This window comes from Eulemur rufifrons, chromosome 7 (assembly GCF_041146395.1).
Source record: "Eulemur rufifrons isolate Redbay chromosome 7, OSU_ERuf_1, whole genome shotgun sequence".
NCBI classification, from domain to species: domain Eukaryota; kingdom Metazoa; phylum Chordata; class Mammalia; order Primates; family Lemuridae; genus Eulemur; species Eulemur rufifrons.
The window spans coordinates 206,545,101-206,573,071 of NC_090989.1; the positions used below are offsets into that span (position 1 = coordinate 206,545,101).

At 38.7% G+C, this 27,971-nt stretch overlaps 1 protein-coding gene across 1 annotated transcript in view; it reads right to left on the reverse strand.

The window, feature by feature from the left end:
* Window positions 1-27,971, reverse strand: part of FANCC (FA complementation group C) — a 219,736-nt gene that overhangs the window by 122,182 nt on the left and 69,583 nt on the right. The window contains exons 2-4 of the mRNA XM_069476304.1: window positions 25,736-25,978; window positions 23,501-23,585; window positions 17,227-17,321 (exon numbers count right to left, since the gene is read on the reverse strand). Coding sequence (XP_069332405.1) covers window positions 17,227-17,321; window positions 23,501-23,585; window positions 25,736-25,900 — 345 coding nt within the window. The 5' untranslated portion in view covers window positions 25,901-25,978. The remainder of the gene's footprint in view (window positions 1-17,226; window positions 17,322-23,500; window positions 23,586-25,735; window positions 25,979-27,971) is intronic.

Genomic DNA, 27,971 nt, shown 5'->3' on the forward strand with positions numbered 1-27,971 from the left:
GCAGATGCACAACCCCTGGGGAAGGAGTTGGTGGGTGCGCATGGGAACAGCAAGCAGGCCACCACGGCTGGAGAGAAAGGAGAGAACACCAGGTCTTGGAGGGCCTCGTGAGCCAGGCATGGACTTTGCATTTCACTCTGAATGAGAGAGGAAACTACCAGAGGGTTTGGACAGAGATACTTTTTAAAAAATCCTTCTGGCTGAAACTACAGGAGAGCAAGGGTGGACACAGGAAGACAGATGAGGGATCCTGCGATGGGCCTGGGAAGGGTGCCGGTGGCGTGGATGGAGGTAGAAGGAGTAAAGTTGGTGGGAAGTGGTCAGATTCCAGATCCACGTCATACACAGAATCGACAGATCTGCTGACAGATTCGATGTGAAAGGTGAGAGGAAAAGAGTAGCCAAGGGTGACCCCAGGGTTTTTGACCTGAGAAACAGGAAGGATAGAGTTGCTTTTAACTGAGTTAGGAAAGCCTATGGGAAGAACAAGTTTTGGGGGAACAATCAAGAATTCATCTTGGACAGTTTAGTTTAAGATACCCATGGACATGCAAGTGGAGATGTCAGACAAGCAGTTAGGGGTGTGGAGCCCAGGGGAGAGGTTCAGCCTGGCGATGTAAGCTTAGGACTTGGCAGCACATGGGCGCGCACACACACACACACAAACACACTCACCAATTTATACATCTTTTATAGATTTTTCCATATTTGATTTTGTAACAGATTCATCTCAAAATAAAAACATAAAATTATGGGTACTCTACATTTTACAAAAAGAGAAGGGACAAAATTCTGAATTATTAAAATTTAATTGATTTTATCCATTCAGTAGCTTTTTATTTTGTGCCTGCTATGAGCTCAGTATACAGTGCTGAAAAAAGAGACATAGCCCAATTCTGTGGAATTTAATGTGTAGTAAGCTGACAAATACTGCTTAAATGGTTGCTTAATTATTTAAGCAAGAAATTCTTTTTGAAGTGTTAAATGCAAAAATCAAAGCAGGTACTTTTTCAAGGCCACAAAGAAGAGATTCAGCCCCATGCTGTCCCCAGCAGTTGGAGGCTAGTGCAAGAGCTCTGTTCTATGAACCAGAGTTCTGCTCCAGCGTAGTGTAGCTGCAGTGCAATGACACAACCGCTTTTCATACAAGCCGGTGGTTTCACCAGGTCAAGGCTGGTTTCATGGATGAGAAATCTTTGGAAGCAAATACTTTGCTTTCTACATTGCATCTGGCCCACAGTTTCTAGTGCAAAATTATTTAACCTTATCAGGATAATTTTTTTTGTAACTTCATTTTAATAGTGTGACCTTTTATTGTATAAAATTTTAAGTATGAACCTTTGAATTCTGCAAATACTATTTTTAGAACATTATTTTATCCTTGTGCTTTATTTTTGAGATAGCCTATATGCAGTATTTGCGGCAAGTAAAAACCATTCAATAACTAAGTCATGTTAGTGTTTCAAAGGCAGTTGCAAAGAAGGTTTCTGAAAATAATGATGCATCAAGGTCACACTAAATTTGGAAAGTTCCAAATGTGAAAACTGAGAGTTCATAATTAAAGAGGAATTTTTGTGGGGATGCAAATCAAAGAAAGAGATACTTTAAAAAGAAATTCACACACCAATCCTTTATTATTTGGTAAGCTAGAACATGGACTAAAGGTGTCACTTACAGGCTAGTCTCTATTTTGGCAAGATCTTGTGGTGATGTTCAATTATTGGGTTTATGCCATTTTAGTCTGCCACCATGGAAATGAGTGTGGGGTGACAAACTTATATTACGAACTCATTTCAGGATTGTGCAAAAGAATAAAATAGACTGAGGTCGGGAAGAAAGATGCCTTCTTAGTACACATATCTCCTACAATGAGTGGCAGTGGAAAAAAACAACTATGAATCAAGTATGAATCAAAGCAACTTTTAAGAAACTGTAAGTATTTTGTTAAATTCACTATTTATCCATAATATCTTTGAATAAATAAGACTTACTTTCCTGCAATTGTGTCCATGTGTCCCTGAATTTCAAAACCCTTGAAAAAATAGTTTATTATGCCCCCAAACAAGAATGTTATCTCAGTATGCTGTTAAGTAACAAAATCCTGAGCCAAACTGGCTCAAACAGAAAAGGGACTATATTAGAACATTTAAGTCCAGGAGAGGCTTGATCTAGCATTCAAACAATGTGAACATGATCTGTTTTCTCTTTTTTTCCTCAGCTATGTTTTCTCAGGACTAACTCCATTCCCAGGAAGGCTCTGCTCTCATGGCCCCACAATGACTTAAGGAAACTTCAGGGACTATGTGCTACTTAATTCATGTTCATCAGCAAAGACATAACTCACTTCCCAATCATGCAAACAAAAGCTCTAGGCCTGAATCTCATGGCCTTGACTCACATGTTCATCTTGACCAGCCACTGAGGCCAGAGGAATGGAGAGGCTGTATTGATTAAGACAAGTAGGACCCATCCCAGAAGTTAAGTAAGAGGACACTCACCCAAAATGAATAATACACAGCTGGGAAATTCAGAGTACTATTAAGATGGTGGGAAAGGGGGAGAGATGAATAATGGAAAAGCAATTAATAAATACCTAGTATACATGTGAATAGAAAAATTCAATTACCAAGTAATCTTAAAAAAAAAAAAAAAAACTTGAGGTTTTAGAAAGTCAAGCAAACAGACTACAGGTAGGAAAAAACATATTGGTACTGTCTTTGTTATTTTAAAAGTAAAAAACAGAGTGGAGCTGTGGAAGAAGAATCTCCAATACCCCTGACCTCACCCCTGAATTTCACCTTGCCTTTGCTCTTCTTTCACTAATCTCCCTAGAGAAGTGTGCTACTTTTTTTGTTGTTGTTGTTGTTGTTGTTTTAGAGACAGCGTCTTTCTCTGTTGCCCAGGCTGGAGTGCAGTGGTGCAAGCATAGCTCACAGCAGTCTCAAATTCCTGGGTTCAAGCAATCCTCCTGCCTCACCCTCCCGAGTAATTGGGACTACAGGTGCATGCCACCATGCCCGGCTAATTTTTAAATTTTTTTTTTGTAGAGATGAGGGTCTTGCCTTTTTGCAGAGACCAGCCTTGCCCAGCCTGGTCTCAAATTCCTGGCCACAAGCGATCCTCCCTGCTGGGATTGTAGGTGTGAGCCACTGCATACAGCCTATTTTTCCTTTTAAACTATCATTCAAACTCGGACAATAATTCTTTCCCTAGGTTTCTATATCCTAGCTGAGCTAGGATAGGATTAGCAAGGGGAGAAAGCCATTTGAAGCAGAGGAAAGGGAATTTATGCAAAGTATAAATCTGTGAATACGTTTGGCATATCTGGAGCTAGCGTGTTAAGATTCTAGGATATGAAAAGATCATGGGTAGCCTTCATGGTATATGGGATCCAGGAAATGGAAAAGTATCAGGGTTGACAAAAGGTTACGAAGATGCATATACAAAGGTAGCATGTGGATTTTATCAATTAGACTAGTGGCTAATAAAGTTGGGGATGTGTACTCCAGGTGGTACACAAGATAATCTATTGAGATGTGCACACAATATTAGACATTTTACTTATTTAATTTTGTGCATAGATGTTTATAGCCACTTTATTTGCAAAAGCCAAACACTGAAAATAACTGAAATATCCATAAACAGATGAATGGATCAACAAAGAGTTGTATATCCACAGAAAAGAATGCTACACAGAAATAAGAATGAACTATGCACATAGACATTATGTATGAATCTTTAATTATATAGATGAATAAAACCAAAAAAATAAAGAGGACACACTTTATGATTTCTATCATAAAATTCCAGAAAATGCAAACAAATCCATTATAAATGAATGTAAATCAAAGTTTGCCTGGAGGATCAGGGACATATTATAGAAAGGCACGATAAAAATATGTGGGTGAGATTGGCTCATTATGGTTACTTTGATGCTTTCATGGGTTTACACTTATGTCAAAACTCATCAATTTATACTTTAAATATGTATAATGTATTCTATGTCAATTATACCTTGATAAAAAAAATTTTTAAATGGCTCAAACTAACAATCTAAATCACTCACTCTTTAGAAAATCAGCCTTTGTAAATCTATATTGCCTCTACCATCCTCCCCATGCCTTGCAGGGGCAGCCATGCCTCAGTGGCAGGAAATACAGGTGAACAATAAAGGCCATTTCCACCTGAGTTAAGAGGATTGCTGGCTGGATCACAAAAGCCACATCTCTAGATAGCGGTATCTCCCTTCTCTTCAGCCTACTTTCCTTGTCTATGGCTGCATAGCAATGGTCTTGAGGTAAACAGGTCAGAGAGGCTACAGGAATCCAGAAAGCCCTTATATTCTCTGTCTTGATCTACACAAGATACACAGTTCTGAAGGCCCTGAGAATTCTGTACGCACTGATCCTGCAGAGCCACAGTCACTGGAACATTTGTGCGTGTATCTTTAGAAGGCGAACATTCCATCTAGTTTGCTGCAGTAGCCTCCACTCCATATTATTCAACCCAATGTTTCTATATCAATTATGGTCTTCCTGGGTCCCTGCAGTTTTAGAGCTAGTGACATCAGAATACTGAATTCTAGGTTTCAGGGCACACAGCTCCATTGCAGGACCTGAATAAGGAATTCTCAACATTGCAGAAAATTGTGATACCCCCAACAAACAAACAAAAAAACTTCATGTTGTCTCCAGAAGCACTGAAAGTTCTCATAGCTGCCCTCTCCTCAGACTGTCTCTGAACAACACAAACCTCTGGGATTTAGGCAAAAAAATTAGGACCACAAAGCCCTGCAGTCTCTCCCAAGAGGCCTTGGTAGCAATGTAAACTAGGCCACAAATGGAGCAAGAGCTATACGTCACCATACTGTGCCCTCTGAGGTACATAAAGTTTGGATCCCCACAAAAGTTATTTACCCCATTAAGCTGGCAGAATTCTATTGTGCTTTCAAACTGCCCTGCAGGGAATAGAATTTTCAAGATTAAAGGTAGTTAAATAAAAAGGCCTTTATTATTGCAAAAACCAGTGCGATGTGCAATAGGTAGTACCTGTTTTGTTTACTTGGAAGCTGAAAAAACTTCATCAGAAGCATCACCTGAGACAAACATCCCCGAAAAAGGCAGTCCAACTCTGCAAGCTGCCAGGAGAACTTAGATTGGGCCCCAGGACCAAAAGTGGGGAGGTCTATTTACTAAGTAGTGAGATAGGAGGGAATGAGAACTCTGTAAGACCTCCTCCAATAAGCAGAAGGAGTCTACCTTCCTGAGCAGTTTGGGGTGGTGACTGATACATTCTCTGTGGATCTAACAGGTTGTGGAGATGAGGTGGCTCTGGTTACAGAAGATCCCTGGGCGAAAGAGTATAACACAGCCACACAAGCTTCCCACATACTTCAAACTTATGGGGAATCTAGATCTTCAGATATAAGAGATTCAAATCAGAAGAAGGCTCTTCTCAAAGACTAGCCTCCAGTGTCGTCATACTGAGAGAGGAAAAACACATTTGCTGCCTATCTTAGGCCGTTGTCCTATGGAAACTCTTCAGTGTTGAAAGGACAGTGGGTCTTGTGAGTGGAAATAAATCAGCTCAGCTCTCTGCTCACTTTCTGCTATCTCTCTGCTCTCTCCCTCCCTCTCCACCTAGCTAACAGGTGCCCTGCTGAGCTCTGTTTTCACATCCCAAAGGAGCCCAGCTGACAAAGGGAAATGTAATTATTTTTTACAATTGCTAGACCTACTGACTAAAACTGCCTTTTAGCATCCGTTTCTACAGCCTGGAGTAGTTTCAGAGAAGCTCCTGGATGACAGCATGGGGGAGAAACTCCAGATATCAAACCCCAGCCCAAAATCATATCTGGAGGGCAAGGTGACCGAACAAGATCTCTAACAGCCATTCCTGGTATCTATTACCAAAGAAAAGAAAGGTATGAAGCAGTCTCACACAGCCATTCTATTATCTGCTTGCAGTTAAGAGCGGATACAACAATTCACAACACCCTGTTAATTCGACTACAATCATAAATCATCTTTCATCCTTTTTTTTTCATTTTCAAATAAAAGGTCTAAGTAGCCGGTTTTCTAGGCCAACACACTTTTCCATTTTCTTTCTCGTGTTCAGCCCTTTCCCACTCTTGGGAAAGTAAAATAAACTTCTTCCTTCTATCCTAATCTTTGTCTGGAGAGATTTTTCTCAAACCCGTGTGCACCAGCTCTACACTAGCTCACCACCCTAACAGTGTTAAATATGATAAAAGAATTTGCCACATTAACTGCACATGAACTCTCCTATGTCAAAAGAGGACAGTGCTTTGGCTAAAGGATTTCCCATATTCACTGCACTCAAAAGGCTTTTCTCCAGTGTGACCTCTTTGATGTTGAGTGAGAACTCATATCTGGAGAAAGGATTTCCCACATTCACTGCACTTATAAGGCCTTGCTCTCGCGTGAGCCCTCCTGTGTAGAAAGAAGCCAGAGATGTGGCTAAAAAATTTTCCACATTCACTGCACTTATACGGCCTTTCTCCAGTGTGAACTCTCTTGGTGTTGAATGAGAACAGATTTCTGGCTAAATGATTTCACACACTGCACTCATAAGGCCTTGCTCTAGTATGGGCTTTCCTGTGATGACAGAGGTTAGTGTAGCAGTTAAAGGGTTTCCCACGTTCTCTTCACTCATAAAGCCTTTCTGCAGTGTGAACTCTTTGGTGTTGAATGAGTTTAGTTTTGCCACTAAATGATTTTCAACATTCACTATAGTCATGAGTCCTTGGTCTAGTGTACACCCTCCTGTGTTGAAGGAAGTGAGAACATTGACTAAAGGGTTTTCCATATTCGTGACACTCATAGGCCTTTCTCTAGTGTGAAGTCTTTTGTGTTGAATGAGTACAGCTTTCTTGCTAAAGATTTCCCACATTCAATGCATGTGAAAGGCTTTCTTCTAGTGGGAACTCTGCAGTATAAAATGCTGCTATGTGGCCTCTCATTGTTGGGAATGGCCTGATGCTGGAGAAGTCCTGAGGGGGCTGCAAAGTCCTCCTGAGGGAAAACTACAAGTTCTTCACCACTGGCTTCTAATGATTAACAGAACTCATGCAGATTTCTTTTAAACTTAGAGATATAGATCAAAGCAAGAAAGCAGAGAGAAATACAAAACACAAAGGGTATTCTCAAGTAGCTCCTTTTGCATAGATGCTCATAAGTCTTAAGACCAGTTTAAACTATTTTAAGCTACCTTAATTGTCGTACAGTACACTTTAGTTAACTGTAATACTAAAGTCCTCGCCTAATGGGAAGTACTGTGCATGCTTAACTTGTATTGTGTGTAAACATACAATGACTCAGAGAAAGAGCTTGCACCACTGACTAAAAGCATCACTGGCTGAAAGGAATTTAAGACTCCACCACTGGCAGGCAGTGCAGATCTTACTCTCAGAAGAACTCCTGCTGCCGCACAGGAGTGAGTACCCAGAGGATTTCTGTCTTGCTTAGGAACGAGAGCCCTTTGTAAGTCACCTCGTAATAAACTCATTTAATTCACCAAGCTGGACTTGTCTGAGTCATTGTTTGGTCTCTTAGCACCATCTCACTTTGGAGGGCGGTTTTCCTATACCATCCCAGGATTTTCCTGAAACACCTTCCTAACCTCCCCAAAGGTGAAGGGCTTCCCTGTCGCATGGAATCTGCAGTTCCTCACAAATGACACTTGGTCCATGTTCATTTTTAAGAGTTGCTCTCCACTATCAAGTTTCTGCAGCTGGTGAAGTTTTGTACTCAACCAGAAACCTCTTGATGCTCCATCCAAGTACAATTTCGGTCCAGAGGATGTGGCTTGCAGATCATCCAGGTGTAAAATGCCTTTTGGGACTGGGACATAAATCTCACAGGGGTGAGTCTTATGGGCAGACGGACCTATCTTTGGAGTTCTGACCTGTGACAGTTCTTCCAGAGAAACACTCTGTGCAAAAGGTGCCTCCTTATCCTCTGTTCCACACCAACAACGTGGGGATGCTGTAAGTGCCAAGTTCCACAGCATCACATCCTGGTGAAGGAACCTCTGAGTACCACCAAAGAGCTCCCACTCCTTCTGGGAGAAGTAAATGGCCACCTCCTCAAAGGTCACAAAACCCTGAGCTGGGTCCCTCTGTGTGGTCACTGCCATCAGATTCTGTGGGCTCAGCAGGGCTGGAAGCAGTAGGCAATCTCGTTGGGGACCTAGGCAAAGCCATCACCACCACTGCCGACCTTCAAACCATCACTGTGCAGTGGAGACGATGATGCCTGTCACTGTTCTCACACTTTCTCATTCCTGGCATCTTGCTAAGACCCAATGCCAGTGGACAGACCCAAAACAAGCTAAAATCATAATTTTTATATGTAAGAAGAAATTAAGCTTTAGTAATATTTTATAAATGGATTGGCATTATAGCCTTAATCAGTCTAGATGTCATAATAGATGGTCATGTGTCATAAATAGTCCAAGTGGTATACTTTTTTTTTTTTTCCAGAGAAAGTAATCATCTTGAGGTTTAATGTTTTTTTTTTCCCATTAAATTGTATTGGTCCAAGAGGAAGCTCTAGATCAGTACTCTCCAATAGAAATATAATGCAAGCCATAAATATAAGCCACATATATAATTTTAAATTTTATAGTAGCCACATTTTTTAAAAAAAGTAAAAAGAGACAGGTAAAATTGAGTTTAAAAATATATTTCATTGAACCCCATATGTCCAAAATAAGATCATATAATCAGTATAAAATTATTGATGAGACACATTGCATTCTTATTTTAACACTAAGCCTTTGAAATCCAGAATGCATTTATCTATAGCACATCATGATTTAGACAAGTCACATTTCAAGTGACTTTCATATTGCACAGAGTAGCTCTAGAAAATAATCATCCTTTTCTCCTATAGTCAGTAGGTCTGGTAAGGACCCTCATCGGTGCATATTTTACTAAACACTGTCAAATATTGGGTAGAACACAGACCAAAAACTCTAGTTACACTATTTGACGCCATCATTCTCTTTTCCTTAATTGTGTTTGCTGAACATTTTATCAAATCCTTTCACATATAGTTTCTTGTATATATAACATCATGTTAAGCATTTCTTTTTTTTTTTTTTTTTTGCATGGCTTGCTTTTTATTCTTTTTTTTTTTGTCTTAATCTTTTTTTTTTGTATACATTATTTCTTGTACAATGATATGAAATAATATGGGAAATATTCATGATAAATTATTAAGTGAACAGTGCAAGTTAAAAACAATAGTTTCATATTTTTTTCCCCATCCCCCCTTTCCCGAGTCAGCACCAAGTGGTATACTAAGAGTAGAGATTCCACCACACAGAGGGCTGACAAGGGCTCCCTCATGTTTTCATTTCCTCTCAGAAATATGCATTACAGTTTCTAGATAACCAGTCAGGAAGGTTGACTGATCATGCTATCTAACTAAAGTAACCACAGAGGAACACCTGCCTTCAAAAGATCCCTGCAAAGAAGTCAGAGATTAAAAAGAATACTATGAATGCAACATAAGTGAACATTAGGAAATGGCAGAGCTGGCAGTTTTACTGCGAGCTATTCATCAGCCTCATTAAAAGGTTAGGCTAATAAGAAGTTGGCAAAAAATTTTCAAAGTTAACAGGAAAACTATTTGAAATAATGAAGTTATATATCTTATCATTTATTCATTCATATCATACATTCATTCAAAAATGCATACTGTAGCAAGTACTGTTCAATTTGCTAACAGTAAACAAAGCTGATAAAAGTCAATTTTTCCCTAAGGGTATACAGTGGCCATTGAGAGTCTCTCCAAATTGACTCCAAATTCTCTCCACATTTGATTATAATGCCAATCAAAATCCGAAAAAGTATTGCTTCTCAGCCTTTGGCTAAGATTAAGTGTAGTAAAATCCCAACAAGTTATTTTGTTTTTTGGTGAAACATGACAAGCAGATTCTAAAATTTATATAATGGTAATGCAAATTTCCAATATTAGCCAAGACCATCTCGATGAAGAACAAGATAGAAGAACTTCATCATGAATAAGACACTTAGAAGGCCATATTAATGATAACAATGTGGCATTGGCACAAAGACAGTATATTAATCAGAGAGCAGAGTTCTCCAAGGAAAGTGAACCAATAGGATAGGCACACATACACACACAGGGATTTATTAATATTATAAGCAACTGGCTAACACCATTACAGAGGCCAGCAAGTCAGACACCCAAGACAGCCAATGGTGTAGTTCCAGTCTGAGTTCGAAAAAGAACCAGGAGAGTCACTTGGTATAGTTTCAGTCTGAAGGCTAGCAAGGCTTGAGACCCAGGAAAAGCTGGTGTTTCAGTTTGAGTCTTAAGGCAGGTGAAAAGGCCAATGTTCCAGTTCAAAAGCTGCCAGGTAGAAGGAATTCTCTCTTACTCAGGGGAGTAGCAGCCTTTTTGTTCTATTCGGGACTTCAACTGATTGAATGAGGCCCACCCACATTAAGAAGAGAAATCTGCTTTACTCTGTCTACCAATTTAAATGTTAATCTCATCTAAAAACACTCTCACGGAATAATGTCTGACCAAATATCTGGGCACCTCATGGTCCAAACTAATACATAAAAGTAACCATCACAGACAGACAATAAGACCAATGGAGAGATTCAGGACCACACCTGCACAAAGACACTTGACTGGGGACAGAGATAGCACCATAGATTAGTGAGAAACGATTTTTCCTGACGGTACTAGGCAATGGGATATCAGTGTGGAAACAAAATGAAAACAGACTCCTACCTTAGACTATACAAAAAAAAGTTACAGGAGGATCACAGACCTACCTTGGGAAAGACAAACCATATGCTTTTAGAAAATAATACCAAAGAAGATAATATAGGTCTTCATGACCTTGGAGTAGGGAAAAATTTCTTAAGTAAGATACAAAGTAATTAATCACAAAAGATGATAAATTTGACTACAATAAAATTTGAAATATGTCTTCTTTAAAAGACAATAGGGAACACAAACACAAATCATGAGAAAAAAATTGCTTCAATACCTATAGTTTTATAAAAGGGCCTATATCAGCATATATAAAGAATTTCTAAAATACAAATCATCAAGCAGACAAATAATTGAGTAAAAAACTTCAACAGGAATTTCACAAAATAGGTGCTGAACTTCAGGGAAATACAAACTAAAACCATAATAGATACTATCACACACATCCATCAGAATAACTTGAATTTTGAATGTCTGTCAGTAACAAGTTACGTGGAGGACATAGCACTCTCACAAATTGATCATGAGAATTTAAATTGGTACCACCATGGTGGAAAGCAATTTGATATGAGCTAATAAAATCAAAGATACGTATATCCCATAACCTGCAATTTCACTTCTTTATGAAATACATGCTTTGGACCCTGGATGCATGTGGGAGAATGTTCATGCCAGCATTATTCTTAATTCCGCTAAACTGGAAACAAATTTCCATCACAGACAGAATGGATAAATTGTGGTATATTAATGAAATTGACCATTACATAGCAATGACAATGGACAAACTACAACTACACCCAACATTGTAACTGAATCAAACACAAAAGAATACATACTGCTATTATTCCGTATCTTTCAAGTATTAAAAAACCTAGGTCAAATGGCATAATTAAGTGGTAAAACTATAAAGCGATGTAAATAAAAGCCAGGCTAGTGATAACTGCTAGAGGGGGCCCAAGGAGAATAGCAAAAAGGGGCACACGGGGGTAGGGAGCATCCAGGAGCCAAGCAATGTTCTGTTCTACTTCCTTACTTGGGCAGTGGTTACAAGGGCATTTATTTCTCAACAATTTGGTAAAATGTATGTTTCATGCACTTTTATGCAAGTTTGTTAGATTTTGTAATTTAAAGGTTTTTTACAAAGAAGAATGAAGTAGAGGACTGAGGCAATGTGGATACTGCTTAGCACTGCATTTGGAAAGGGAATAAAAATAGAATACAGTCCTCTGTTCCTGGTATCCTACTGTTTTCATCAGAATAAAAAATAATAGTGGTATGGTCTTGCCCAGAAAAGACAAGTATCCCCTAAATTTGGCAGGCCCCGGGGAAACCGCCCCCCACCCACGCTCTGAGGACAGACTTTCTAGGTCCAGTACAAGGCTGTATACCCGGCCTGTCATAATACCTGGCAAACAGTAGGTGCTCAAAAAGTATCTGTTCAGTGGATTCATCAGTAAAACTAAGTTGTTCAACAACCAAACACTCCCAAAAGATGTAAAGAATGTCCTGTGACTATAACCAGTGTCTGAATTATAAGAATAGCCACTGAAGTAGTGCTATGTGAAGGCACATTTGCAGTTATCAGTAAAACTATAAAAAAAATTATGAATATGTTTCCCACATAACAGAAGCTAACAAATGCCAAGCATCAAACAGAATTTTTGTTTCTTCTGTGTGAAAAATACAACTCTAACATTTTCAAATTTATTAATTAATTTGAATTTTTACTGAATTTTATAATTTATAGACAAAAGTCTTGGTTTTTGATTCAAGCTATTTCAATCATACTTGAAATGCCCCAGTAACACAGAATGATCTAATATTTTACTACCACAGTTAGAACATCCTAGCACATAGCAGGCACAATAAAGTGTCTGTTGAATGAATTAGCAATTATTATTAAATTATGACATATAATTTTCACAAGGATGTTAGATAACAACTTATACATCTTTAATATGTAATATGTCACTCTATAACTTTATGGAGAAAACATCACCTCGAAGACAAAGTATACCCAAGACACACACTATTGATTTCTAAACCAAGAGCCACCTTCTGTGTTGCAGCATTTATGGGCAACATGATAAGATTACATAGGTGCTGACTGGTGACAGGTACATGCAATTAGCTTTAGAGTGCTAGGAGTTAAATAATTAATATGCTCCCACACATCTTTTTATCAGTTCATATTATTTAATACAGGCTTGCCCAGTACAATGAGGAGAGAAACTCTTTTCCCAATCTCCCATGTCCTTAAATCGCACTCTGCTAGCACATTCTCTCAGAGAAAAGCACATTGAGGGCTTTCTCAACTTCAGCCAACCTAACCCTAGTCTGGCTTCTGCCTCGTCTCTCCCTCTTTCACTGCCAAATTTCTTGAAAGAGGAACTAATATCATCTCTGCTCCCTCACCTCCCCATCATTTCTCAGTCTGGAGCAATCTGGCTATTTCCTCCCACCTCTCATTAGAACTATTCTCCCCAAGGTCTTTCCTCTGAGGAGTGCTTCTCAGTCTTCCTGTTTGATGCTCGACAGGAGTGCTTTGCAGTCCTCCTGCTTGATGCCTGACCCTGTCCAGCAGGTGACCACTCACCACATGGCTACTGAGCATTTCCATACACTAAGTGCAATGAAAGAACTGAATTTTAAAATTTTAATTAAGTTAAAATTTTAAAAATTACATGTTGAAATGATGGCATTTGGGAAATACTGGGTTAAAGAAAGTATCTTCTTAAAATTAATTTTACCTATTTCCTTTTACATTTTTTAAAACAGCTACTGGAAAATGTACCATTATCTATGTAGCATGTATTTTGCTTATTAAGGATGATATGCCCAATATTTCCTTAAGTACTACCTTTGACAGTTGATAGCTATAACATTTCACTTTGATACTTATTTTATTTTTATGGTGAAGGTACATTTGGCTTGTGATTATCTTTCAAATTTTTTTTACAGCTATTTTTGTGAAACCATGCATAAGTCAAAAATTCATGTTATTTTCAAATATGAGTTCCATTGTGGAACCAACGCAGCACAGACAGTTCAAAATATCAACGCAGTGTTTGGGAAGGATGTGGCTAATGAATGCACACTACATAGATGGTTTGAGAAGTTCCATTCTGCTGATTTTAATCTTGAAAATGAGCCACATGGGCAACCAAGGTGAATAATGATGAGCTGAAAGCTGTAGTGGAAGCAAATTCATCTCAACCTATGTGTGAATTAGCAGCAAGGTTTGACATTACTATTCCAACAATAATGGACCATTTGAAACAAACTGACAAGGTAAAGAAGCTGGATAGATGGGTTCCGCATGAATTAAATGAGCATCAGAAGAGAAATCGTCTCGAAGCTTGTCTTTATTTGTTGTCACGACATAAAGCCGAACCATTTTTACACCGTATTGTTATGTGTGATAAAAAACGGATTCTTTTTGACAATCTCAAGTGTTCGGCACAATGGCTGGATAAAGATGAAGTGCTGAAACACAGTCCAAAGCCTAATAGTCATCAAAAAAAGTTAATGGTGTCTGTTTGGTGGTGCAGTGCTGGTATTATCCACTACAGCTTCATGACAACTGGTCAATCCATTACAGTAGATGTCTACTGCACCAACTGGACAAACTGATGTGGATGCTTGTGATTAAGCAGCTGAGATCGGTCAAGAGAGACAGGCCAATCCTCCCGCAAGACAACGCTCGACCATGTGTTGCACAGACAGCACTGCTCAAACTACAGAAGCTGGACTTAGAAACTCTGTCATCCACTGTGTTCACCAGATCTCGCACCAACTGACTACCACTTCTTCCAAGCTTTGGATCACTTCTTGCAAGGAAAAATATTCAATTCTCAACAAGCTATGGAAAACGCCTTTTGCGATTTCATTGCCACTCGCTCTCCAGGCTTCTTTGCTGCTGACATAAACAAGCTACCGTTAAGATGGCAAAACTGTGTCCATAGTTTAGGCACACATTTTGATTAGTTGTACTGCTTCTTGTTTGAGATATAAACTACTTTTTATTTCGAACTTTTGATTCAAAATGAAACATTTCATATTTAATGACCTTTCTATTGGACAGTGTTGCTTTACAGCATTAGGGATGAGCTTCATCCTCCTTGAAGTGCTTATTGCTTTTCTCCTTCTACTTCTTGGACGACTCCTTCTATTCTGCAGTGTTGATCATTCTTCAACTTCCTCCCTAATGTCAGCAACTACCAAGGCTCTCTCTAGTGCCATGCTCCAGTCACTATCTCAGGGGAGGGGAAAGTCTCACTTCACCCAAAGCTTCCACTACTCCCATAGGCTGCTGACTCCCAACCCTCTGCTGCAAATCTGCTCGCTCTCCTGAGAATGGTACATTGAACTACTCTCTGCACATCTCCACCTACATCTAAGTATGGCTACATGTAATCTGCCATTACATCTTTTGGATATTTACCTCACTGATATCTTATAAATCTGGCGCCTCTTCTCCATTTCATTCAGGCCCTCACAATTTCTCACCTTTATCACTATAATATCTTCCAAAGTGCTATCCTTGCCCTCTTCCCAACCACCTTCCTTTTGCTGTTAGTCTCTAAAATTCACACCTGGCCATATGATTTTTCTGTTTATATACTCTAGTGGTTTCCCCACTCCCTTCAAGATAAAAATAAAAACTTCTTATAATCATACATAAGGGTTAGGGTTCAACTGTCTCTCTGGCTTCATGCTTTATCACCAATCCCACAGAACCCCAAACTCCAGGCAAATCTAAGCACCTGCAGTTTCTTGAATACAACATGTGCTTTCTCACCACCATACTTTGTATGTTCCCTTTCTGCTGCCAGGTATGTTCTAACTCTATTCTTGCTCTCCTGCCCATCCTTCAGAACTCAGCTAATAGATCACCTCCCCCCGGGAAATGTCTCCAAACCCCCAAGTCTGATCAAGTGTACCCCTCTGTGTCACCATCACACCTATACACAGCTCTACCAATAACCCAACCACACTACCCTGGAGTGACCTGGTTACCAGTCTGTGAAATCCCTGAAGGCAGGAATTAAGAACTTTATCTCCCTGCACTATACTTAATATAATAAGTACCTATGAATAAATGGACACAGTATTAAATAAGAGAAAACCATAGAACAAAACATGAGGCTAGAAATTTTAAAATAGGCTAATAAAGTCATGAGTTAAATGAAGAAAGTTAACCCAGTTACCATAGAAACACTTTATTAGATGGCCTATTTGAGGACTTAATGAGCTAACCAATACAAAATTATATGCTATATAATCATTGAAATGTCAAATACTCAACAAAAGCAACAATTTAAAAAAATTAAAGACTAAATGTTATTCTATTCCTATACCTTTGTTTTTTACATACCCTCTCTTCCCTAATTCTACTTATCAGTTCCTTTCTTCAACTCTTTACATTAATTTCCCTTCTAATTACAGTTTGTATTCTTTCCTTCCCTTGCCCAATCCCTTTCACTTTTACTGCCCCGTCTATTCATCTTTTAATCTAACAGAAAAATACAAATACTGCCTTTATCATCTCTGTTAGCAATTTTGTCTAAAACAAAGGAATCGTAAAAGGCAGTGAATGTAATGATATCACCAGTCGGATTGATAGACAAAACCACATGCATTAATTTGGTTGGGTGACTTCATAATACTAAGCAGCTAATATGAACCATATGCACACTAAGTGGGGTCTGACAGGCATCAGCAAGTCCTCGGGCTGTTGCTGCAGTGGGACAGGGGGGGTAACAGAATAGAACAGCCAACGTGCTGGTGGTCAGGGCAGCCGCAGCTGCCTTACAACGTTCTCCAACTTGTGCCTACCCTTTTAGAGGAAGCAGAAACAGACAGGGGAAATCTAGGAATCTGTCAGCTGTCTGGACTAGCACATAGGCACTGATTTGATAGTGTGAGCAGCAGTGGCCAAGTAGCACCAAGGGCTAGTCTGTGAGCACACTGGCCCAGGTACTGATTTTAGAACACAAAATAAAGAGTGCTACTCCCTGGGCACTGCTGAATTTTCATTTTACTACATTCTGAGAGAGGCAGAGAAATACATGGAGAGAAATTATGCAAGTATTTAAGCTAGACTGGGAGGGAGAAATGATTTTTTGAAGGGTAGCAATTGCCAAAGGGAAATTTAGTACATTCTTTTAATTACTTGAAAGAAGCTTTTCAAAATCACTCAACATCAGGTCTTGTAAGCATGAGGAAGTCAACCTTAAGGATCAATATCTTTTGGAATTCACAGTCAAGCAAAATTGAAATCTCTTGGAGAACTTTACACTCAGCAAGATAATGTAACAGTGAATGGTATGTTTGAAAAAGTTTCTAAAACATCATAGAACTGGACCAAAAAAAATTGTTTTTTAAGTAGCACCTTTAAGTAATCAATTTAATTCAAAGTAGTGCAGAGCAAGATGTATTCTCTTACCTGTGTCCAGGAGTTAAGTTTTGATTCTTCAGAATTCTGTGGTTCTTTGTTAATCAGACAACATAAGCAACATATCAGAATTTTTTGGCTTTCATCTACAAAAAGAAAAACTAAAATGAGTTAAGTTTTATCAAATAGAAAGAAAAAATAATCAGTATAAAAGATTTTTAAATATTATATTTGGGAAAAGCTCAAACTAATAAGTTCTCAGAATAAGTATCCAGAAGCATGTGTGAAACTTAACTTTGTGGGTTTCTTTCTTGTCTTGGGTTCAGGATCACTTATGGTTAGTTCTTGTGTGGTCAATTCCCTTTCTGTAACAGCAGCAATTTTTAAACCCAAATGAGAATGATGGAAAGAACTAAAACAACTGGACTTTTCTCGAGACGAGCTTTTTATTTCACATTTCTAACCATTAGTAATTTCAACCTTTTTAAGGAAACAACTGCTGTAGGCAGTCAGTAGTCAATATTTCTGATTTAATATTTTAATTTTCTAACTTGCTAAAATACCCTCACTTGTTAAAAATAAATTTCACACACACTATATATATATATATATATATTTGTTTTAAAATACACTCTGCTTAGTACCAAATGGTTTGGACAAAACAGAAGCTCTCACATGCTTCTAATTCTTTATTTTAAAATTTAAAACTCTACCAAATATGTGATGAAAATGCTGAATTTTGAAATCCTACATTTGGTGGGAACACCTACTTGATGAGGCACTTTTCTTTTTCCTCTTGTGGTGACTGAGTCTATTCCAGCTGGAGATTTTATAACACAATTAAGAAACAAAAAGGAGGCCTAGAAATGGAAGATGTCAGTACCTAAGCTAGAGCAAAGCAACTTCAGACTTTAGAGTAAAAGGCCACAGAGGTGAGGCTAAGACACCAGCACCTGGAATCAGCAGTCTCTATCTTCTCATCTTCTGCAGTCTAATAAACAAGCATTTCTAAGGGTTTCATTAACCAAGAAATAAGGACAATATAAACTACAGTAAGCTACCTCTGTATTTTCATCTGCAAACCAAAGGATGCTAACAGTAATTTTTAAACCCATTTTTTTCCCTATGAACATCCATAAACTTATGCTTTCCCAATAACTAACATCTCTGAACAAACTTTATCAGGGGTTATTCTGAGGACATTCATTCTTTTCCTAGCTTTTATGAGGCTCAAATAAAGCATTATAAAGGCACTGGCTTGCCTAAGATCAGTTCCTTTCAAGAGTCATATAATTTAACCTCTAAAAATCCTAGGGTTATTCAGGTTTAACCAATGCCACTGATTAAAAATGTGACTATTGTACGTTTAAATATTAGAAGAAATTCTAACTAGCTTCATGTAGCAAGTGTGACAGACACAGTCAATGTTATGCTTACACAAGTAGGCTGTTAAAAAGAATGCAACCTGATGGAGAGCATTTCCAAACATCAGACACTCACCACAAAAGGGAGGGAGGGAGCAGAGAGAGAGAGAGGGAGGAAGGAAGGGAGGGAGGGAAAGAAAAAGAAAAAGAAAGAGGAAGAGGAAGAGGAAGAGGAAGAGAAAGAGAAAGAGAAAGAGAAAGAGAAAGAGAAAGAGAAAGAGAAAGAGAAAGAGAAAGAGAAAGAGAAAGAGAAAGTAAAAGTAAAAGTTAGTTTATGGAGTTTAAATCTGAACTGATTCAAAAGATGGGAGTTTCGCCCAGGTGTTGAGTGATTCCGCACACTTAGTTCAAATGAGCAAGCGTATTATTTTTCACTTTTTTCTCAAAAAGAAAAAAAGAAAGAAAAAGAAAAAGAAGACACAGAAACTTCCACCCAACCTTTAGGAGTTTTTTTCTTGGCCCAGAGTCAAGGCACTGAAATGTACTGCTAATGAATCAGCTTATAGCCTACTTTGCTTTGGTGATTTACAGAGACAAGCCATGGCTTGTTATTCATGAGTGCCACCAGCACTCACTACAGGGGATGTCATCTGTCAGGCTCCTCCCTAGAGGCCCTAAGATTAGGCTGGAGCATCCCGCCGGGCACCTTCAGTGAGATGGGAAACTTCCTGGGATCCACTGTAGGACAGTCACTGACACCAGATCTTAAGTACAAATTTGGATTCTAAAAATGAGTGGATGGGAAAGGAATATAACAACATACGTTTGCCATCTAATATTTTATTTTTTGATATCTTGAACTGAAATTCTAAATGAAAGCTAAATTAATTCTTTAATTCTATAGTTTAAAAGTGTGAAGGCAGCAAAATTTTATGAGACAATAAATATTTATTGTTTTAAGCTGCTAAGATTTACAGGAAACTGTTTCATGGAATAGACAGCAAGCTGTGAGGAAGACAGGATACAGCTGCTATGGTTAATCATGAAGGCAGAGCTAGAACCAAGGGACCAGAATTTCAGGAGGTGAAGGCTGTATTCGTGAGCAGGGGACATCACTGAACAAAAAGGTGTTCTCTCCCTTTCCATTATTATTTATTTTTCTCTTCTCTTTTTGGAATGATTTTCCAAATCATTCTTCCCTCTTTATTACCCTTTTTTTCTGATTCTGTTCTCCATCAATACTATGCATGACTGGCTTTTTTCCATGATGAAAACTGTTTGCTTTTACTGTATTTGCAAAGCAATTTTGATATTATAAAACCATAAGAAAAGATCCCTTCTGAGAAAAAAGTGCCCAACTAGTGAGAAACAGCAGTGGGCACACAGGGAGAATTTGATTGCTCAGGGTTTTGTGCCTATCAGTCGCCTCCAGGAGCTCAGAACCAAAGGCATTCCTCAAACAGGAAACTGAAATTTAATGGGCAGTTTAAAAGGTAACACAAGCATTGAAACAGACAGGGATGGAGAATTTGTTTCTGGTTGTCAGAGGGGGCCAATGTAATGCAGACTAGGTGCTAAGAAAAGATCACAGACAGGTACAAATTTAAGGACACAGGGATAAATCACTCCAACCTCTCTCTCACTTTCACAAAAATATGAGACCCAGTGAGTTCAGTAGCTTGTCTTAGAGAACACCATCTCATCAACTGTCGTCCAAGAGTCAGCCCCAGCATGGGCTCTCCATGAAACCCTCCTTTCCCTCTGGAACTGCCGCTCCCTGTTCCATCCCTGTTCACACCGGGTCAGGCTGATCTGCTTAGGTCTCTTTTTTCCCCTACTGCAAGTTTCCAATGGGCAAAAATGGTGAGCCATGCTTTCCTAGGGGCGGCATAAAAAAAAACAAACAAACAAAAAAACCCCACTTAATATGTATTTGTCGAGTGAACATACGTACTCAAGTGAGGCTGGCCAGTGGTAATGCCAGGAGTGGAACATTTCAACCACAAGATGTGATCCAGTAGGGACAGAACATTACAAGGTGGACTTCACATGAGGAGTGGGGTCCTGACTCTTACTAATTTTGTATTTTGAAGAGGGCAACTTATTTACTCTAACACATAATTATCTGTCCTGCCAGACTGTCATCAAGAACTCAGTAAGGGCCGGGCGTAATCCTAGCACTCTGGGAGGCCGAGGCGGGCAGATTGTTTGAGCTCAGGAGTTCGAGACCAGCCTGAGCAAGAGCAAGACCCCCATCTCTACTAAAAAAAAAAAAAAGAAAGAAATTAGCTGGACAACTAAAAATCTATATAGAAAAAATTAGCCGGGCATGGCGGCTTATGCTTGTAGTCCCAGCTATTCAGGAGGCTGAGGCAGAAGAATTGCTTGAGCCCAGGAGTTTGAGGTTGCTGTGAGCTAGGCTGACGCCATGGCACTCTAGCCTGGGCAACAGAGTGAGACTCTGTTTCAAAAAAAAAAAAAAAAAAACTCAGTAAGATCTACCATGTATTCCACAGAGAACAGTGTCCAGGACTAACTGAGCAATGCCTCCCACTCTGTGACACAAACTTTCCCAACTTCAACACTTCTGAATTGAGAATGTGACTTACACCTACCATGTATACTTAAAAGGCATAGTATTTTGTTTCTTCTAAAAAGCAGTTATTAAATCCATGAAGCATCTAACAATGAGTAGTGCTTATAATTGGAGGTCATTCAATAATTTCTTTTCCTTTTTCCTGACATCAATATCGGCCTAGCTCAGCGTTTTTCAAACTTTTGGTTATGACACATCAGGGGTTGTGAAATCAGTCTGGGGTCATGAACACCACTTGTAAAATAGCATAGAGAACATGGATTGCACATAATAGAGCTGTCCCCCATTACCCTCAGGGGATACATTCCAACACACCCCCCACCCCTGGGTGCCTGAAACAGCAGATAGTACCGAACCCTATATATATTATGGTTTTTCCTATACATACATACCTATGACAAAATTTCATTCATAAATTAGGAACAGTAAGAGATTAACAACAATAACTAATACTAAAATAGAACAATTGTTACAATATACTGTAAGAAAAATTATGTGAATGTGACCTCTCTCTCTCTCGCCCTCAAAATATCTTATTGTATTATACTGTAGGTACCTGACACCCAGAAAGCCAAGGGGGAACTACTGTAAGCATTCCTTCATGAAATGTGTTTAATCATGCGTGTGCACGCATACGTGTCTGTATGTAAACGAGTACATGTGCATATCCATGTGCATATGCATACATATACATACACATGTACATAAAATGTATTTCTGGTCAAAGATGTTTGAGAACCACTGGCCTAGCTGCAAGAAATAAATTTAGGGCAGGAAAGTGTGGCCCTGGTGGACAAACACCATGCTGATTCACTAGTTTTGCTATTTTAGATCAAGAACTTGAACAAGGTGAGCAGTAGAGAGAAGAGGAAGAGGCCTCAGTGGGGAGGAGGAGGGACAGACGAGAATAGGGGCAGAGCAAGTGAGGCTGAGTTTTCGGTGCAGCCACACATATGTGTTCACAGGATGCTGTCCGTTTCCTGCCTAGGTCATGTCCCTTCTAATGACTTATGACAGGCTAGAAAAGGGAAACTGTACAACTCTTTAAAACATCAAAGGGGAATACTCATTTTATTTTTGGTTCTAATGTCATTATATTATGCAATTAGTCTTTGACTTTAAAAATTCTGAAAAGTAAATATCACATCAACTAATAATATAGTCAATCCTAGGCGAACCTCAATCGTGCTCCTTCAGGATGTGCCTGCTCCACCCTCTGCTAGGCCCTAAGGTGACAAAGAGAATTAAAACTGCATCTTTTCTCAAGAGGCAGTCAGCCTTCCAGGTCATCAGACAGTAGAATGAATATTATAATAAAGGAAGATGCTAGAGGCCAAGGAGACACTAAGAGAGGTTCCTATTGCCGCCTCAGTACAGCTATTTCAGAGAAGGTTGAAGAGAACAAAGAGGAGAACAGAGGCAAAAGGAATCAATCACGAGTGGCAGGCCCTGCCATCAGGTGCCTTCAGGCACTGTTAGCACAGGACCTGGCTACAATGCCTGCGCTACAGCTGTGGAAGACGAAACAAGAAATGCAACTGGACAGAGGCAGGCCAGTGAAGGCATATCTCTCTCCAAAATGTCCCCAAATTCCTCTCAACCTTGTATAATACCAAAATGTCACCCCTAAATAACAGCAAAGCCATGGCAGGATTCAGACTCTGAAGAATGACTTTACAACAGGGGAAACAGTATGTGAGTTAATATGAAACTGTGAAACAAAGAAATTAACTTGGTATCCTTAGTATAGCCATTTTATACTGAATTAAAAATGAGGTAATGAATGGGCTGGGCACAGTGGCTCACACCTGTAATCGCTGGAGGACTGCTTGAACCCAGGGGTTTGAGACCAGCCTGAGCAACAAAGCAAGACCGTCTCTACAACAAATAAAAAAATTACAGGTGTGCACCTATAGTCCCAGCTACTCAGGAGGCTGAGGCAGGAGGATCGTTTAAGCCCAGGATTTTGAGGTTGCAGTGAGCTGTGATGATGCCACTGCACTCTAGCTCAGACAACAGAGCAAGACCCAGTCTCAAAAAAACAAATAAGCAAAAATGAGGTTATGAAAGTGATTACAGACAAAAATTGATATTTAAATCATCTGAGAGTTTCTGCCCTCTAATACAAAGAGTTTTGTTTTCCTATAGAGCTTCACATGTGTACACATATTTGTATGTTTATACAAACATATACACACATATATGCACAATAAAGGATGCCATCTTTGTAATGGAACAATGAATACATTTTATAAGTTGTTCAATGAAAAATAGGAGAAAGGTTTATAATTTAAGTTTCTGTATTTTCTTAAACAATGCAAACATTAAAATAGCCATTTTAAGAGAACACACTTTGGATTCTTACCATATGCTAAAATAAAAGGATTCCAGCAAGATTTTGCCAACAGTTGACCAATGGTGGGGAATCTTTCAATGATTGTGTTAGAATCCTGTAAAAGAAAATTATATTTTGGTCAGTAAAAGGGCATTATGTAATGCATAAATATTGAACTGACATTATAGGCTGAGGGAGCTTGAATGCTTCTTGTTTATTATGTGTTTTTAAAAAGTAGGCAAAAAGGATTAGAGAAGACCTTTAAGTAAGTAATTCAAGTAAAGTTTTTTGGTTTGTTTCTTGAGATGTGGTCTTGCTATATTGCCCAGGCTGGTCTCTGACTCTTGGGCTTAAGTCATCCTCCCTCCTCCTCAGCCTCCTAAGTAGCTGAGATTACAAGCACATGCCATCATGCCTGGCTTCAAATAAAGTTTTATAAGCAGCCAACCATTTTACTTTATCCTAAATCAGGTCATCAAAAACTAAGATGTATGATATAATAGGTAAAATTAATTTTGTTACAAAATTGCTTTTATTTTACTCATACATAATAGCCAGGAAAGGACATTTTATTTAAAAATAAAAAAGAATGCACAAAAATAAAAAAACATTGGTGATTAAAAACTATATAATCCCATATCTTCATCTGGGTTTTTTTATTCTAACATATTAAGAGAGATTCCTAACTCAGCTCCAGTAAGACTATTTCAAAGAAGGTTTAAAAGGACAAGAACTCTGAAACTTGTAAAAAGAAATAAAAGCAGCCAAAGCATAAAGATATATATCTCTGTTTACTACTATTTTGATTACTATATGGTAAATGACATCATACTTAGTCTATAACAACTTAAACCCTGAGACAAAAAAAGATCAACCAAATAGAAAACAGCTTAAGATTAAAAAATACACATGCCCTTGCACAGCTGGCCCTTTTCCCACTTCTTTACCTTTCACAAAAGGTCAAAAATAAAACCAAACTGAGATAATGTGCTGGTAAGCTAAAACGATAAGCATTTCCTGCTGCTGCAGCAAAATATTTCTCACATTTGTCTCAGCATTAAGGCTGGTCCTAGACTTTCCAGGACCACATTAAGGTCAAGTTACAAAAGTCTTATTACAAAAAATAATTTTTTTTTTTTTTTTTTTTTTTTTTGAGACAGAGTCTCACTCTGTTGCCCGGGCTAGAGTGAGTGCCGTGGCGTCAGCCTAGCTCACAGCAACCTCAAACTCCTGGGCTTAAGCGATCCTACTGCCTCAGCCTCCCGAGTAGCTGGGACTACAGGCATGCGCCACCATGCCCGGCTAATTTTTTGTATATATATATTTTTTTAGTTGTCCATATAATTTCTTTCTATTTTTAGTAGAGACGGGGTCTCACTCTTGCTCAGGCTGGTCTCAAACTCCTGACCTCGAGCGATCCACCCGCCTCGGCCTCCCAGAGTGCTAGGATTACAGGCGTGAGCCACCGCGCCCGGCCACAAAAAATAATTTTAAAAATTAGTATCAGTGTTCACACAAACTGTATCTTTCCTTCTAATTTCTAAAGACATATGAACTCATTATCAACACAAATTAGTCTTCAAATTTCCTACTTGCTTCTTTGATTAAGGGAAAAGAAGCGTACCACAAGAACACCTATGTTAAGTGACAATTTTGCTTTTCATTTTGATATTTCATTTTGAAAGAATATGTTCATAATATGAAAGCATGCACTGTCATAAAAATGTCTATTACAATAAAAGAAATTAAATCAAAAAATTAAATTTTAAAAATAAATTATTTAACAATAGTGAAGATACTCAAAATCTTAATATTTATCAGAAGTATTATATTTATGTTATATTAAGAAGAGATCTTAATATTTGTCATCTCTTAGGAGAGGCCACTTGAGAACAGGGTTGAGGAAAGGGTAAGCATTTCAGCAAACTCTCCAAGATTCAAGGAACACAAAAGCCTTTAAAAGAATCTCATTTATTACTTGACAGCAAGCATCAAAATCTTGTTTATTTAAAAACAACTTGCTTGGTCAGGAAGTCTCATGTGACAACACAACTACTCAAGAAGAAAAAATGGATGGAATGATAAATCAGAAACTAGGAAACCAGCTCTTGTCTGCATTACCTATGGGTAATTTGTCTTTCTAATCCAAGAGCACATTAAGTCAACACCACAGGTCCCTGACTCTGGAGAGCATTCTGTCTTGGTGAAATCTGGTACAGTCCCTCATGTCATAAAATAATTTCATTATTTTAGTGTACTAAGTACCATCTCCTTTAAGGCTCCATACATCTTCCTTAGGAACTCCTGGAACCGAGGCAGATGAAGACAGGTGTCCTGTTGGGTTTCCAAAGTGGAGGCCTGGTCCCATACAGAAAGCTTCTCCATCCAAAACTGATAATCAGAAGAAATATCTACTGAATCTTGAGCCATCTTGGAAAAAGGGAAGAGGTGGTGTCCCTTCACAGCAGCCTGCTGAACAATGAAGGAAACAGTGGGCACATATCAAATCTGTAAGAAAGGGAACAAATGAAGCATTTTAAAAAGGATCTTTTATCACTGCCTTCACAACCCACTGATGGGTGAAGGGGGGATTACAAGGGACTAAAATAGCATGCCTTCCTTGTTGGAGTCATCTTTGAATTATTTTAAAATGTGTCACCCAGCTGTAGCTCCAATTTTTACCATCTGAACTTTTATCATGATAGTATCATTAGGCCAGAAGTCATTATACCTCCACAGGCACATGCTAATTATGCACAAAAAGCACAGCTGATAATACTTTATATCTTCTTTTTAAGAGTGAGCTATTTTTAAATGTTCTGAATATGAAGTTCATTTGACTATTTTAATGTAATGGGAAATCAAAAACATCCATGGGTGTTCAGTAATAGTCTGTGCCTAAGAAATGTTTTTGAAGTTCTTATGTTTTATATACATTTCTGGCTTCTCATTTAGGTGTAAAAAAAAAAAAATCTCTATGCATTACTGTCTAATGAATTTTCTTCCCAGTTTCTCTTCATTTCTTAGGAAAAAAGTAAAATAATTCATTCCACATGCATCAATTCAAACAATCTGTCTAATTTAACTAAAGACTGCTTTATATGCTTGATCTCAATTCACTCACAAGAAGAAGCCATATTTTAGTAAAATATAATAAATTTCAATTATTGAGGAGGTATACTAGTCCTAAATTGACAGAAGATAAAATCTTATAAGCTTGACTTCCTACCCTTTAAGTTCAGAACAATGCAGTCACACAGTGAGTGTGGGTCTCAAGCTGAGCTGGGTCAGTGACTGTAGATACCTCTCCCATCCTGCACCACTCCATGCCCAGCGGAAGCAGGAACTGGAAAGCAGGAATCGGGAATCCCAGCAAGCAGAGAAAAGACAGCAGCTTCTCAACAGGTGCAGGCCTTCACAGACTTATAAAGCCCCTGAGGCAGGGAGGATACCCAGCAACCTAATTTCAAAAGACTGCTTCCGCTAGTGGTAAATAAAGTGCATTTAAATCCTCAGCAACAATAATTAACAGATAAAATGCTCCCGATTAAGTATCAAAAATATGAACAAAGGAGGTTGCCATTACCAAACAGGAAAACAAGAAGAAATTTACAAAGATAGTACCATTTGGCTTCAATGCAAAAAAAAATCTAGACCAGGAAGATGAAAGTTTTAAAATGAAATTTAAAATTTTACAGCGTTTGTATTTGCTTTGGCAGCACATATGCTATAGTTTTGGGGAGGATCATGTCAAAATGAACCCAAAAAGGTTTAATAATAGAGGAAATATATGCATACTGTTAAAGTGGCATTTAGCCAAAAATCTAGGTATTGTCCCTGACTTCTTCCTTTCTCTCATTGTCCTCATCCAAGCCATCACCAACACCTGTCAATTCTACCTCCAGAATAAATGCATGTGCTCTGACTTGACTGCATGCACTTCCATCTCACTGCCGCCACCCAGCCCAGCCTAGAGTGTCACACTTGCCTTCTGCCAGACCCAGCCTGCCCCTCTCCTATTCACTCTGTGCCCTGTAGCAAAAACAACTTTGCCAAATGTCAGTCAGACCCAATACACTCTCTTGCTTAAAATCCCTTTTCAATAGCTTCCTTGGAAAGAAAACCAAACTCCCTCTAGAAAAAAACCCTAGCTGCTTACTGGAGACTCAAAGGCCCTCAAAACGTGGCTCTGGCTCCTCCTCTGTCCGACCTCTCTTCTTTCCTCCCTGCCCGGCTCACCAGTCCAGGCCTCTCATCTGCTCCATAAACACAGCAAGCCCTTTCCTGCTTCCAGAGCTTTCCGCTGATTCCTTCGCATAGGTTATTACCCTGGGCATTTATTTGTTCACTTAGTTACTGCTTCCTACACTGGTATGTAAATTCCCTGTCTTCTTAGAATTTAGCATAGGCCAGGCAAACACTAAATATTGAATGAAAAATTCACTGGTATTTTTCAAAGTACAGTTTTAAGCTAAATGCCATAGCAAAATGCTGCTCCAGA